The following is a 14,087-nucleotide window of genomic DNA, read 5'->3' on the forward strand; positions in this document are numbered from 1 at the left end:
TTTTTGTCTCTGTGTGAGAATGACAGCCTACCCTATCATTTTACTTTTTCCCTTCCAAACAATGGGAATGTCCATATTTTGAGTGGGGAAACAGGAATTTAACTTTACCTTGATAGTTTGAAATATCTGCTTTCCTATTTCCCACTACAAATGGTGCAATTTGAGCACTGCTGTAGCTAATCCGTCCCCTTATGGTGGCGTGACAGTAGTAGCAACCATCACTGTTACCACGCATGGTGCCTCCTCAGATCCTAGTCACAAGGATAATGACTTATTAATTACTTCTAGAGGACATGCCTATGTTGACCTTCTGTAACACAATACTTTGTTGTTTTCCCAGGGGCTCTAGCTTATCTCTAATGTTGTCCTTCTGTATTGTCTTGTGGGACCTTGTGGGAAATGCTGCCGATATATGTAGCAATACGGCTAAGACATAGTGGACAGCAACATTTGTCTTTGCTGATCTGTAACTCTCTGGACCTAAATAAATTACTAGATGATGGGAAACAATCCTGGTCTTCCACATCAGTGAACGCGCTTTCATATCAGCTGCTAAGACCAAGACAATAAACAGAAATAAATCCCAGATCTTCTTGAGTCACATCTGAAAGAGGTTTGTTATTGGAAGTTGTAAGTGTGAGATGCTAATGAAGATTTTCTCCTCTTGTTCTGCAGTAGCCAGTTTTTTGTTTTCTTACTTAAATTACCAAAACCTAAATAACTAATTTAACTAACTCTTCTTCCCTTTTTCCCAGCAAACTTGCAGAGAGAAAATCTAGGAATAAGCATGCTTTTGTCTAAATTGCATTAAGATAAGCAAGTTTTTGAACGTGCATTAAGGACTGTACATTCCTGATTCTGTGCATAAGCCTAAGTGAATTTATGTCTTTTTTCCCCTGCTCTTTATTCCTTTTCAATTTTATGTTATTTCTTACTATTAGTAATTTGTTTTCCCCTTCACTCTTTGCATAATGTGCTCTTACATATAGGAGCATAACCATTTAAAACACTCAGGTTTTGGTCCCCCCATCCTATTGATTATCTACCAAAAAATATACAACAGCATGTATTAGAAGTAAACACACAAGGAAGATAAACCTTAAAGAAATGGCAAGACAGGACACAAGTTTATTTAAAAATTAAATATTTTTGTTTGAGACACCTGGGAAACTTCTGTTGGAAAAGTTTTATATGTGTGACCATGTATCCTTTTGCAATCTTCTCTGGCCAAGGCACCTTCATTGTTATATATGAAGGGTACAGGATCCACACACAAACAAGTAGCCACCTAAATAGTCATACTCCTAACTTTCTACCTTGTCATATAAGCGAGTCCCTAATACAATGTCGCTAGCAAACAATTTCAAAGGACTTACTGATTCCCTTAGGGAATCAAAGATACTTCTACTTAATGATTCAAAACCTCATAGTCTTCCACAGGAAGCGATTTCACTTCTCTTCATATTATCTCTGTGTTCCCGGAAAACCATTTTCTCTTTATATCAATACACACCTCACTGTTATATAGGTCTTTTCATGTTGGAGGGGAAAAAAGGAAGAGGAGAATCCTAGTAGCCACTAGAGAAATGAGTCTCATTTTCTTACTTACTTAAATCCTAATACATGGATTTCTTTGAATCCTGGAAGTTTCTCGAATATTTTTTGCATCTATGGAAAAATGTAAAATTATTAATTCAGTGTTAAGTTCTACCACTTAAAAAACAAGCCCAGGTTGATTACGCGGACAATTATTTCTCACATTTCAGAAAGAGCTTTAGGAAAGAGTCTCAACTGCCCTCTTTTTGGTATCATTTCTCAACTTAAACACAGTATTTGCTTTATATATGCTGCCTGTATTCCTTATTAATAGGCAAAATGAAGTAAAAAACACAGCTGTTTTTTAGTAAGGCAATTATGTAAATCAGTGATAACCCAATTCGCAGTAGAACAAGTCAAACCACATGAATCAAATGTTTTTCTCATTTTCAGAACTTTTCTTTATGATTAATTTTGTGGTTCAAGACACCTTAACAGTAAATTTTTAATTATATAGAAATATTAACCAAATGCAAATGGATTTAGACTATTTGACAAATCATTTATAAATTTAACTTTAAATTTATAATTTAAGAATTAACAGTGTTTTGAGATCCAGCTCATTTGGCCTTTTCTGATTGTAGCAACACTCATACTGCTAAGTCAAAAGAGATATTTTATGTACATCTACTATGTCAGAAGAAAGGGAATTTTTTTTAAAACACACGGTTCCCTGGTGCCTTTCAGATTCACTTGCTGGTCATGTTAACTACATGGCAACACATCCTCTAAACCTTGCATCTGAGAGAAAACCTGTGGAGTTGAGGGAATGCAGCCCTTGAAAAGAAGTCAAAAAACCTTTAGAGGGATCATGTCCTTTTAATTCATCATATCACTTATAAAGTATATGAACTAATGTGGAGATCTTTCCTCCTCTTCAGCTATGTGATTCTGTAAAAACCCAGCACACTTTTAAAACTCATTCATTCATGTGCCAGAGTTTGTTAGAACTGATAGGGAATAAACAGTCAGACCCACAGCTTTCTTTGCATCTCTAATGTAGGTTAAGTGAAGGAGAAGTAGTAGGAGTTCAGTATATTACTGCAATACTAGGTAACAACCTTGAGGTCTTTTTCATTCCAGCAAGCAGAAGAGAAGCTGAAGTCTAGTACAGAAAATGGCCTACAATCTACACTGCTCTTGTCCATCTCCCACAAGAGGACAGCAAGAAAGGAACTGAGCTAAATACTTTGTTTTCACCTTGGTCTGATTTAGCAGAAGTGGTACAGAAGTAGCTATTAGATCATGGGAAGATTTTAAATGTTATTCATGTACTAATGCTTACTGAAAGTAATGGAGATTAAGGGCTTAAATTACTAGGATGCAATTAATTTTCCTAAATTTAGGCAAGCACTGTCAGTTTAGATGCCTTAAGGTTGTCTTCTGCTTAGTTGCTGGTTAAAGAGAGTGCAGCCTTCTTATATTTGAGAGGCACTTGAAGACATGTTGGACAATCCGAGGCACCTAAAATGACACCAGATATCTATGTTTAGGCAATTGATCCCCCTTTTTGCCATGTTACGCCAGCTGACTCTTGGCATGGGCTCTCTTCAGACTCTTCTTAGTTTTGTTTATATGGTAATAAACTTGATGTTTTCTTTTAATTGTATTCATATTCCTACTTTTTCTAAATGAATATTCACTGAGCAGCATAAGCAGATGAATCTGCATTCTGTTTTTCATGTAATTTTAAATGCCTGTTCTGGCGTACAGATGTACTTCTGAACATTTGCACTATGATGTTTACTGTAACTCTTCCTTCTTGCCAAATCCTGGAATGAATCAGAAACTGAGATTAGAACTGCCTTGGAATTTGTGCGGCAGCTCATGTAGCTGGACGAGTTTTTCATTCTGAACCAGCTTCCTCACTCTCACACTTTGACTGCAATTGTAAAACTGTCTTGTATCAAGATTGCCCTCTGCCTCCTTCATGACCTATCTGTGGTGGAAAGCATGTCAGGTGTATTTCATGGTACTTGACTGCAAATCTTTATCTATTCAATATTGCATGTCAAGAACATCTTTGGACTCCTTGAACAGAACAGATAAAATTTCATGGAAATGGAAAATAATTTAACAATCAAGAAACTGCAATTTTCACTGTCCAATTAATGAAATCTAAGAAATAACTTAAAAATCAGATTGCTGAATAGCATCATATGTGCAGTAAACAATGACTGCAGGCAGTTCCATTTGAGGATAGTACTGGAAATGTCCAGAAAAGCCACTTTTTATCAGCTCTGCCAGAACATCCTGCACCATTTTTCTGTGCATACCTGAAACTTAACCAGGACAGTGAAACAGCTTGTACTTAGGAACGCTTGTAAAATTGATGAGAAGCTTTAGTTAATTTTACTAAGAAAACCTTTTGGGAACCACAAGTCATTAACTGCTGTCTGTTAAACTGATAGCTGAACATTCAGTTAATGTTATTAACTATATGAAAACACCACAGATGTCCCAGTTCTTACAGAAACTATGGTAATGTTCAACAAAATGAATGAAGTAATTTGAAGAATAGTTCAGACAATAGTGGCTAATTACTTTTAAAATTTATATTACATTTCTTATTTCATTTATTGTAGAAATTAAATTACAAGTAAGTACTGTCCATGAATTCCTGATTAAGCCAGAATGATATTCCTAAAGTTACTCTATTCATCAGTTATCTGAGAACCTACTGCTGACAAAGATGTTGGCTTGTTAGCTCAGTGGCTGAACAGATGGCCTAAAGCAGGCAAAAAGCTGACTATATAGGAAGGAAAACTGAAGGTATTGACACAATGGGAATTATCTATTTCAAATGAGGGCATTCTAATTCTGTTTCATGGTGAAGGTATTATAGTTTCATAGTATGAATGTCAGCCAAGTTACAAAGCCAACATTTTGGTGTTCATTCAGCCTCCTTACCTGTAGCTGAAATTTGGCAGCTAATTGTCGGTACTGTGGGGAGTTGGGATCACTAAGTTCGGCTGTGTACTCCTGATCAGTGAGAGTGACACTGAATTCTACCATTTGCTCCACTGGCAGTTCTGGGACTGTATTTGTTCCCAGCTCCTGGAAAAGAAGAGGGGGGAAAAAAAGGGAGAAACTATACCAAATGATTTTTTCCCCACATTTCAGTATTTAGTATGTAAGAGGGTTCCCTTTTAAGCCCATCCCCAAAAGAACTTTCTGAATCATATACAACATATGCATTGCAGATTTATGAATCCCGATACAAAAAAACCTGAGACTAATCCTATAGTTCAGGGACTGAGAAGAGGAGAGACAAAGAGCTGGTTATAGAACATGTTCTAACCTGTCACAGAGAGACAAAGCTCAGATTGATTGCCTCGCTCAGCACAAATGTACATGTGTTCAAATACAGATGTTTTCTCACCCTCAGTCGGAAAACGCTGGTGTGTGTGAGCCCACAAGGCTTTGTCTGTGAAGCAGGTTTTAGTTAATAACATCACTGTGCTTGAACACCTACCCTGTTCACCAGACCTGTCTCCCTCTTCCCAGAGATTAAGTCAGTGCTCAAAGGAATCCATTTTTTTGTCATTAGAAGATTTGAAAGGAAAAAACGATGGAGTTCCTCAACAGCCTTTCAGAAAATGATCTGTGGCATTGCTTTGAATGTTTACAGCATCATATACAGCTCTGTATCGGTTCAGAAGAGAACTGTTCTGGTCATCACAGCTCATTTTCTTAATTTTTTAAACAAAAAGAGTTACAGGCACAGTCTCTTTTGTGTGTGTGTGTGTGTGGAAACTAGTCTACTTATTAGCAGTACTTACATATTCTGTATCCTTTAAACACTTTTTTTTATATTTTTATTTGCTCAAGGAAAATTCTACTCTCAGACAGGCTTTTATAATGTAGATAAACAAACAATCACAACAAGAGCAAGATAACGATTGAGAGGAAATTGGCCCAAAAGAGCAAGCCCATCAGCCTGAATCCCAGAGAGGTTTACACTCTTTCTGCCAGGTGGGTTGGCTGCTAGAGACACCTGTCCCATACATAATACTTAGATATTGGTAGCTTCCAAGAAGAAGCAGTACAATAAATACATGGAATTATGGTGTGTCAGTGGATAAGAGAAAAGAAGATGGTTATATAATATAGAATTAGTGAAACAGGAGGGAACACTTTCTGCACCCATCAATTCTGCGTAACTGCTCTGCTAAGTCATTCCTTAGGATGCATTAATTTTAGAGAAACATATGTTTTGTGTTGCATATAAAAATGTGGCTCCTCAGTTAAAGAACATCCTGTAATGTTCTATCATATGAACAGAAGATTAAGGAATACACAGTTTCTAAATAGCTGCCCTATGACATGTGAGGAACCAGCCTTTAGGCAGCTTGTCACAAAGGACTAGATAGAAAAAGAATGAGGAGACATATAACATGGAAGAACTGGATAATGCCAGTCTCCCAGTACATCTAAAACATCACAAATAAACAATTTTAAAAATATTTTTCCCCGTATTCTATCTGCTCTTTTACTCCAACGGCTACCATGCAGGTAGGTAATACACAGCTGAGAATATTAAGATTATTTTGCTTTCTTAGCCCCTCAGGGTGTAATAATTTTGGACAGTAAAACAGCATTTATTTAGGATCACTCTCGTGCAATTCCTGTGCCAGAGCTGAGAAGCTTGCAGGGGCAGGGTGGAGACTGGTGGCAATTTGTCAGGGGTGTGATGGGTGAAGCTTTCACCAGCATTTCTGCCCTTGAATTCTTGGTGGCCTCAGCATTGAGACCTTGAGCTCACCTAGGTGAGGAGGAGGCGGCATGGGTGTCTTCCTGCAGCCAGTTTGCACAAAAAAATCCAAACCAGCTTTTCCAGGAGCTGCTCCGGAAGGGCAAACCTTTTAGAACTTGAAAAGAATCTCAAAGCAAACCAGAGGGGAAAGACAAGAGCCTGACTCTCACCTGAGGCTCCTCAGCAGCAGAGTCCACCCTGGACCCTCAGGCCCTGGTGAGGTTTTGGTCTCTCTCCAGATGGAGATTCCTGACGGTTCCCTGAAGCCATGCAGCTGTGCTGAGACCAGAGCAGCCTCCCACCCCCAGGTGCAGCAGACGAGTGGGAATAAACAGCCCCTCCTAACACTCCAACTGCTGTCTCAGCCATAACCTGTGGGTCATGGCAGCTGCTGTAGTCCTGCAGTGAAGGGAGCAGCTCCATGCGTGAAGCTGCACGGCTGCTCGGAGGAGGCATCAGCACACATTCCCTGTTTGACAGCTGGCTGGCAGAGAAGAAGCAAGAAGGACCAGACCTGCCCCCGTGTTGTGGAAAGCTCAGAAGGTATGCATTTTTACATTACTTAATGCAGAAGGTTACAAAATAGTGCAAAATAGACAACAGACCTCTCATTAAGAGAACAAAGACTCTGCCTAAAAGCTGGTTGCCGTATTTTCGTACTTTCTAGTGCGTATGCAAGAAATATCATGTGCTATTCCACTACAGAACACATGTTAATAAAACTCTTCAATCCCACTATCAGTAATAGAGGGAAGCGCTCATGGTTTATAAACACGAAGTGTTTATAAAGCTTCCCTCTCTTTTCTGCTAGCTGAGCTCAAAAAGAAGATGTGAGTGAAAAAGTAGAGTAGTGAAAATAGATTTCCCTTACCTTTGCAGGAGTCTTCGTGTCGTTAACAATTTCATTGAGCAATGTGCCATTAGGTACTGGTACATATGGAGAGAGGGATGTGCCAGGAGAGCCTGGGGGAGGGGAATGAAAGTAAAATCAGGAAAGAATAGGTGTGCACATAAAAAAATCTTGCCCTTTCTGTGTTGGTCAGGTGCCAGCTCACTGGAGAAGATTTCCTTGTGGAGGGTGTGTTTAAGCACAAGCCCATGTCAGTGAAAGGTGATCATGGCTTATAGCATCAGTAAAGCTGCTACTTTTTATGCAATAGATGACCTTTTTATCCAGGTCAAAACGTCAGTAGCATTAGAGGCAAAAATGGCACCAACCATGAATCAATCAGACCGTATGAAGTTTAGAATAATATTTGATCGTTTCTTCTTATACTGCATTATGTGTCACCAAATACCTAAGCTTGATTTTTGTCAATTGAGACCTTTGTCTCTATGGTAGCAAACTTTCTTTAGGGGTTAATTTAATGTAACAGGAGATTTTGATAGAGTTTTCCAGCTAGAGGCAAAATTACCATGCTGGAAGTTCCTATCAATAAAATTCTGTCATATTTGACCCTCATGAAAATATGTGTGCAGGGTGTTTCCTCCTTGAACCAAAATGCTCATAATTACAGATTTTTATCACAGCATTAATTTCTAACATTATTTTAAAGAACTCTGCCGCACAAGAGCATTTGTAGGTCTAATTGGAGTAATCTGCTCAAATGAATGTCTTGGCATCACTGTAACTTTCTGATTAAAGTTTTTCTTTATTTTCATCTTCTTGCTTATTTTGGCTAAGAAAATGCAATGGAAGACACTCTAAATGTTGTTTAATAACTAAAGCAAAATTCACTCTAATCTCTACTCTCCTGAAACTAGGAAAACATGCATTTAAAAACTGAAACAAACCTGGAGTTCTATATTTGAGTAGCAGACATGCTTTAAAGAAATAAAAAAATGCTTCTCATAGATTATTTTCCTAAAGCACTTTCGTTGTATTTCATGAAAATTCTCATGCTTTTACTTCATTCAGTAAATTACAGACTTCTAAGATCTATGAATCACTGTTTTTAACAGTTCTATTTAATGGACAAATGCACAGCAAACTGATTTGATTTTACCTGTAGAAATGGAGGAAATGTCTTCCAGCTTTTTGCCACCTGTTTTCTCTGTGGATATTTCATCTTTCCTATCAACCAAATAGAAATGAGTGTTTTAATGGTCAGTATGCTGTACTGGCAATGGCAAAGGTGCAAAAAAAAAGGAAGAAATTACCCCTATATTAAGTATACTTCAAATGAGAGAAGTTATTTCTAACAGAGCGTTTGACAAGCTGGTAAACAGGCAATGGATCAGCAGACTATATTTTGTATTCAATAGTTTATATGTTTCCTCTCCTTCAGTCTGGTATGTGCTCTTAAAATGAACAAAAATACTGATTTGATATATTCCTCCACCAAAGACTACCAGTCCTCGCAGGGGTCTGCTCATAAGGTTTCATGACTGGTTTTCTCTGAACAAGCAGAAAGGTGAGATCACAGAGATTAAATCAGTGCACGGGGTCTGTTTTTCCTCTCTTTGAAGTCTATGAAAGTTGATCACTGATTGAAATGGAAGCAAGACTTCTTGCACAGTATCGAAACCAACTGCTGTCTCCTTTTTTATATCTCATCCTATTGAGATAGCTCAGTGAGGGTTTTGGGCTTTTAATTTTAAAGCTAATGGATATTTCGTGGTTCCGAGGGTGTTTCATGGTTTGGTACAAAAAGAAGATAGGTGGACTTACTGTTCTGCTGTCAGCCTGCACTATAACATCATAAGGATGCTTCCAACTAACAATAGTTTTAAATCAGATCAGGATTATTATGAATTTTAGGAAAGTTTGTTTGGATCTGGATGTAATATTGATGGGTTAATGGTCCCCCTGGCAGACAGCTAGAAACTCAAGTAAGAATATGGTGAGTGTGAGGTACAGATTGTCTGCCTTGCGTCCCAGGATTTATTTTGGTGTTGTTGCTATTATTTTCTGTTGTAAGTTTTACAGTCATGTGCTGATGAAGAAATTCTGTAATGGAGAATGTTTGCTTGAGTGAAAATCAGAAGTGTTATGTATACAGAAGTACATTTTATAATAGATGGGTTAAAGATTCTTGCAGTTAAGGCTGTAGAGTAATTTCTGCTCTAAAACCAAGTTTCTATTCTTTTGTAGATTTTGGAAACGTTTAAATTCTTAAATAAGAATCTTCTATCTGACATTTTGAGATATTTCTTTCCTGAAATTGAGGAGTGAACAATTGCAGTTGTTTTGGGTTCTAATTACAATGTGGAAAAAAACACAACACAAAATAAAAAGCCCAAAAATTGAAATAAATGAGGATATAATTCCTCAAAATTCCTATAGAAATAGCTGTTATTAAGGCATTGCACACAGGTGGAGTGTTTGTGAAAACTAATATAAGTGAACAAACTAAGGGCACTGCAAATGTGTAGTGAGGTGTTAACTGAGACAACACAAAGCTTATAGCATAGACAGAAAATAGAGCTGTGCTGCATTTCTATACAAGACCAACCTAGATGTAAAAGAATATGATCAACCACATCCTCTGTTTTACCACATCCTCTGTATATCTTGTGTGGTGAGAACTTAAGTATTATTTGTACTGTTTTCACAATGCTAATTAATTATGTGTTGTGTCATTAACTGGAGACTGATATCTACACGGCATCTGCAGAAGACACAAAATATTCACAACATGGTGGTAACGATGAAGTCTAACAATGCATAATCACAGATGCCTTTGTTTCCAGTTAAACTATGAGTAACTTCATAAAATTTACTTCACCTTTTGAATTATGTCTGAGGAAAACATTCTGTTCACAAAGAGCATGAGAACTCTGAGATCAGTCACTTCACTTATTGCCTTGCTGGTGCTGTTTGCACTAGACTGAGTGAAAAGCCCTCCCTTTGGACTTCCAGAGGAGTTTAATTAGGCTCTACATTATTAAAAATATATTTCTGAAATGTGGAACAATCAAAGCTCCTGTGTCATAATGAATAAAGATGCCTAAGAACCCTGTGATCATGAATGGAAAAGATTATTTGCTACACCTGAAAATCTAAGAAAATTTGAAGAATAAAGTCATTAATCAGAGACACTGTGGACAATGATTTGTCTGGTTGTGCTGTAGTAATTATATGCAGAGAGACAGAGTTCAGTATTGTTAACTTTAATCCTGCTGTTCTCAGACTTCTGAGCATTGCCAGGAGCATACTTTTTCCCCCGAGAGTTTATGGAATAAAACATCACTTTAATTAACACCATCATGATGTGTAAAAATACAGGGGAAAGCTAAGGTAGAAAGCATAGAGTTTTTGATTTATTGTTTAATGTAACCTCCCTGTAAAACTTTTGTTCATCTCTCTGACTTTCCTTTAGAGAATTACAGCAATTGTGATTAATCTTTTGTCACACACCCAATCAACACTAGAATAATGTGAAGCTGTGGCTCTGTCAAGGTTTCATGCTCACATTAGTTTAAGATGACATTCTGTGGTTTCTCAAAGTGAACAGAAAACTTGGACATTTGGCCACCTTAATTATTTGTGATTCGATTACTGTGTACTACGATACATACAGTATACACATCTCACAGCACACACCATATACACCACAGTGCTATCTGTGTATCTGTTCACATCCACACACATCTACACATATCTTTTTTCAAGAAAGGCAGTAACATCAAGTGGCAAGGTTCTACTTGTGCTACTTACCTTTCCTGGAAGGTTCTATGTTTTACTCGCTGCAAAAAGATTGAGAAAAACAGCATTTTACTAGTGGGTGTATCCAACCATTGAGCTCTGTTAGCTCTTTCATTTACTGTACTTTTATGTTTTCTTTCTAACGCTTGCCCCCTCCGCTTCCTGAGCAATAATTTGTCCTTATATAAGCAGATAGGGAGGCACTGGTCTCCCCCAGTTTATAAACAAATGTCAGTAATCCTTACCCGCTGGATTATTTCCAGGTGCTCTTGGGAATTGCTGAAGTTTTTGCCAATGTCGAATATACAGAAGGTTTCCCTCTGGCAGGCAGTAACCCAGTTCTGATATTCAGAAGTATCAGGAATCCGATCCAGAAAAATACGAAAGGCTTCCCACACAGCTTCCTGGCAGACTGAGTAAGAAGAAAGGGGCGGGGGATGGATGCTTTGTACCAGAAGGTAAACTTGAAAGCCTTTTTAAAGCGATTTGGGATTTACACATTTTACCGTATTTAGTAAAGAAATCCAGCTTCTAGGCATTTCTAGATTTTTAGGTATTTTTGAGTTGACAGTCATTTGTCTTTTTTGCTGAAGGATCAGCTGCCTTTGAATTGAGGATTTTTTTATTTCCCTCATTTTCAAAGAGAGATTAATTTGGCCTGACATCATCGTCATGAATAAGGAGCAAACGCAAGCACACTTCCTTCACCTCAAAGGTACACACATACAAAGATGCATAACTGGGTGTTCTAGTGAGAGCAAATAGGGAGGTAGGGAAAACACCAAGCTGGCTGTCATCATACTTGAACAATCATAATTTTAACTACATACAAAGGTTTTGTGCATTTGTATGGTTAAAATTATGCATAGAATAAGCTAAACAAAACATATTTAAGATTTTGGTATTCCACACACTTGTAACAAAATATTTTAATGGCAAAAATATTTTTAAAATGCAGCAGGTGAAAGCAATTTGATTATACTCCAAATTTTCAATGTAATTAGTCTTTTCAAAGCCTTAAGGACATTCTGCAACAGGCACGTGCTTTGATGTTTCTTTAAACACATCTGGAAAAAAAATGAATGGCTTAGTATAGGTAAAATTCCTCTGGAAAGAATGTTCTTTCCTTCATCTTCACACAGCTGTACACAGTCATTTTTTCAATGTTGAATATCTCCTTCATGATGATGAATCATTCAGTTAAATGCCAGGTTACATCAAACAAGATTAACAACTACTGTGGCTGCAGAGAGAACAGCAGTGTTCTGCATCATTTGAGGAAATGAAAATGAACATAAAGAGAATAAGACCACAGGGGAGATTAATTTACTGGATGCAAACTGACTTAATTACATGAGATTACATAAAACATAATATAATAATGGACACGTATCAAGGAATTGTAGGGGTTGGAAGGGACCTATGAAGATCTAGTCCAACCCCATCTGTTGGCTCGCTCTTTATGGAAGAAAGCTGTGAAGTTCAGCAGTAGTATATTACAAAATATAATGAAATGCATATTTAGGCTTGGTGTCCAGTGTTTTGATCTATTTTCTAGCAGTCAGAACCCTTTCAGGCACTTCAGGGAAAGCTCGTAAAAGATAAGTTCCTGCTGCAAAGACCTTTCTCTCTAGCACAACAGGTGAGGATCATGACATGCACTGGTACATGAGGAATGGGGGGAAAGGCATTAGCGGCAGCCCTTGTTTATAAAATAACTGCTCAGAGGTGCTTTAGAGGGTCTACTTTAACATCTTGCTGAAGTGTCCTCTTTTTTGTAAGTTGAAACTAGTTCTAATTTTAAAAGATTCAGGAGGATAAACTGTTGCCCCCTCTGACAGCTACTGCCTATCACATTATACTAAGAAGTCTTTGTACATCTGTTCAGATACCAGCTTCTCCCCACATCCATAATATTTGGGTTTCATTTAACTCGCTTTGTATAGCCTCAAATTATAAACATAGCATAAATCCTGGCTATAGCTGGGTCATATGAAAAATCACTGAGTGATCCAAAATGATGCTCAGGCTAGCACAAAGCCAGCAAGGAAATGCTGTTCTGTGTGGACATTCCTGCTTGGCTGTAGAAATGCCCAATTACGCAGGTTGTTCTCTGCAGAGGCCTTGAACTCAGTTGTGTAGGATAACCAACAGGGCTCAGTGGCTGCTAGAATAAAATCAGCTCAGTTTATCTCGCCTTTCAATATACTCTCCAGTTAAAGAGTTACTGCCTCTGTCACTACTTGTTAATTCACAGAATCACAAGGTTGGAAAGGACCCACTGGATCATCGAGTCCAACCATTCCTAACATTCTCTAAACCATGTTCCTAAGCACTTCATCCACCCGTTCCTTAAACACTTCCAGGGAAGGCGACTCGATCACCTCCCTGGGCAGCCTCTGCCAGTGCCCAATGACTCTTTCTGTGAAGAATTTTTTTCTGATATCCAACCTGAACCTCCCCTGGCGGAGCTTCAGGCCATTCCCTCGTGTCCTGTCCTCTGTCACTTGGGAGAAGAGGCCAGCTCCCTCCTCTCCACAACCTCCTTTCAGGTAGTGGTAGAGAGTAATAAGGTCTTCCCTCAGCCTCCTCTTCTCCAGGCTAAACAACCCCAGCTCTCTCAGCCGCTCCTCCTCTGGTATTGTTAGAGTCAACAAAGCTGTATTTTTTGCTTTGTGAAAATATGCGTACTCATCAAGATGAAGGAACTCACTTCTTCAAAATGTTGTTTAAAGGTAAATGCTTTTATAGGAGGGGATTTTCAAAGGTATAAGGAAAACGTTTTAACAAAAACTTGGGAGAAATTTAAAAGCTGTTGCCTTTACCACTTTACAAAGCTCATTACTGTGAGATGGGGCATTTGTTTTCAGTATTTGGTACCTGCTTTGTCTTGGAGTGAGATAATTACCTGCATTATCTAAAATACTGGTGTCTCTGCAATTAGTGCAATCAGATTCTCTAGCTGTGGTAGGGATGTACTCACCTAGCTGTCTTAGGACACCTCAATAATAACTCGGGAATGATCTGTAACTTAAGCTGTGGTGTGTTATTTCAGAGATGGTATAGGGTCTTGGTAGGCTCAGGATA

General features: G+C 38.1%; 1 protein-coding gene across 3 annotated transcripts in view; it reads right to left on the bottom strand.

Moving 5' to 3' along the window:
* IMPG1 (interphotoreceptor matrix proteoglycan 1) overlaps positions 1–14,087 on the bottom strand; it is a 60,249-nt gene that overhangs the window by 31,368 nt on the left and 14,794 nt on the right. For all 3 annotated transcript variants that reach the window (XM_054061167.1, XM_054061166.1, XM_054061168.1), the window contains exons 3-8: positions 11,246–11,412; positions 11,013–11,041; positions 8,359–8,426; positions 7,224–7,315; positions 4,507–4,653; positions 1,610–1,668 (exon numbers count right to left, since the gene is read on the bottom strand). In XM_054061167.1, coding sequence (XP_053917142.1) covers positions 1,610–1,668; positions 4,507–4,653; positions 7,224–7,315; positions 8,359–8,426; positions 11,013–11,041; positions 11,246–11,412 — 562 coding nt within the window. The remainder of the gene's footprint in view (positions 1–1,609; positions 1,669–4,506; positions 4,654–7,223; positions 7,316–8,358; positions 8,427–11,012; positions 11,042–11,245; positions 11,413–14,087) is intronic.

This window comes from Cuculus canorus, chromosome 3 (assembly GCF_017976375.1).
Source record: "Cuculus canorus isolate bCucCan1 chromosome 3, bCucCan1.pri, whole genome shotgun sequence".
NCBI lineage: Eukaryota > Metazoa > Chordata > Aves > Cuculiformes > Cuculidae > Cuculus > Cuculus canorus.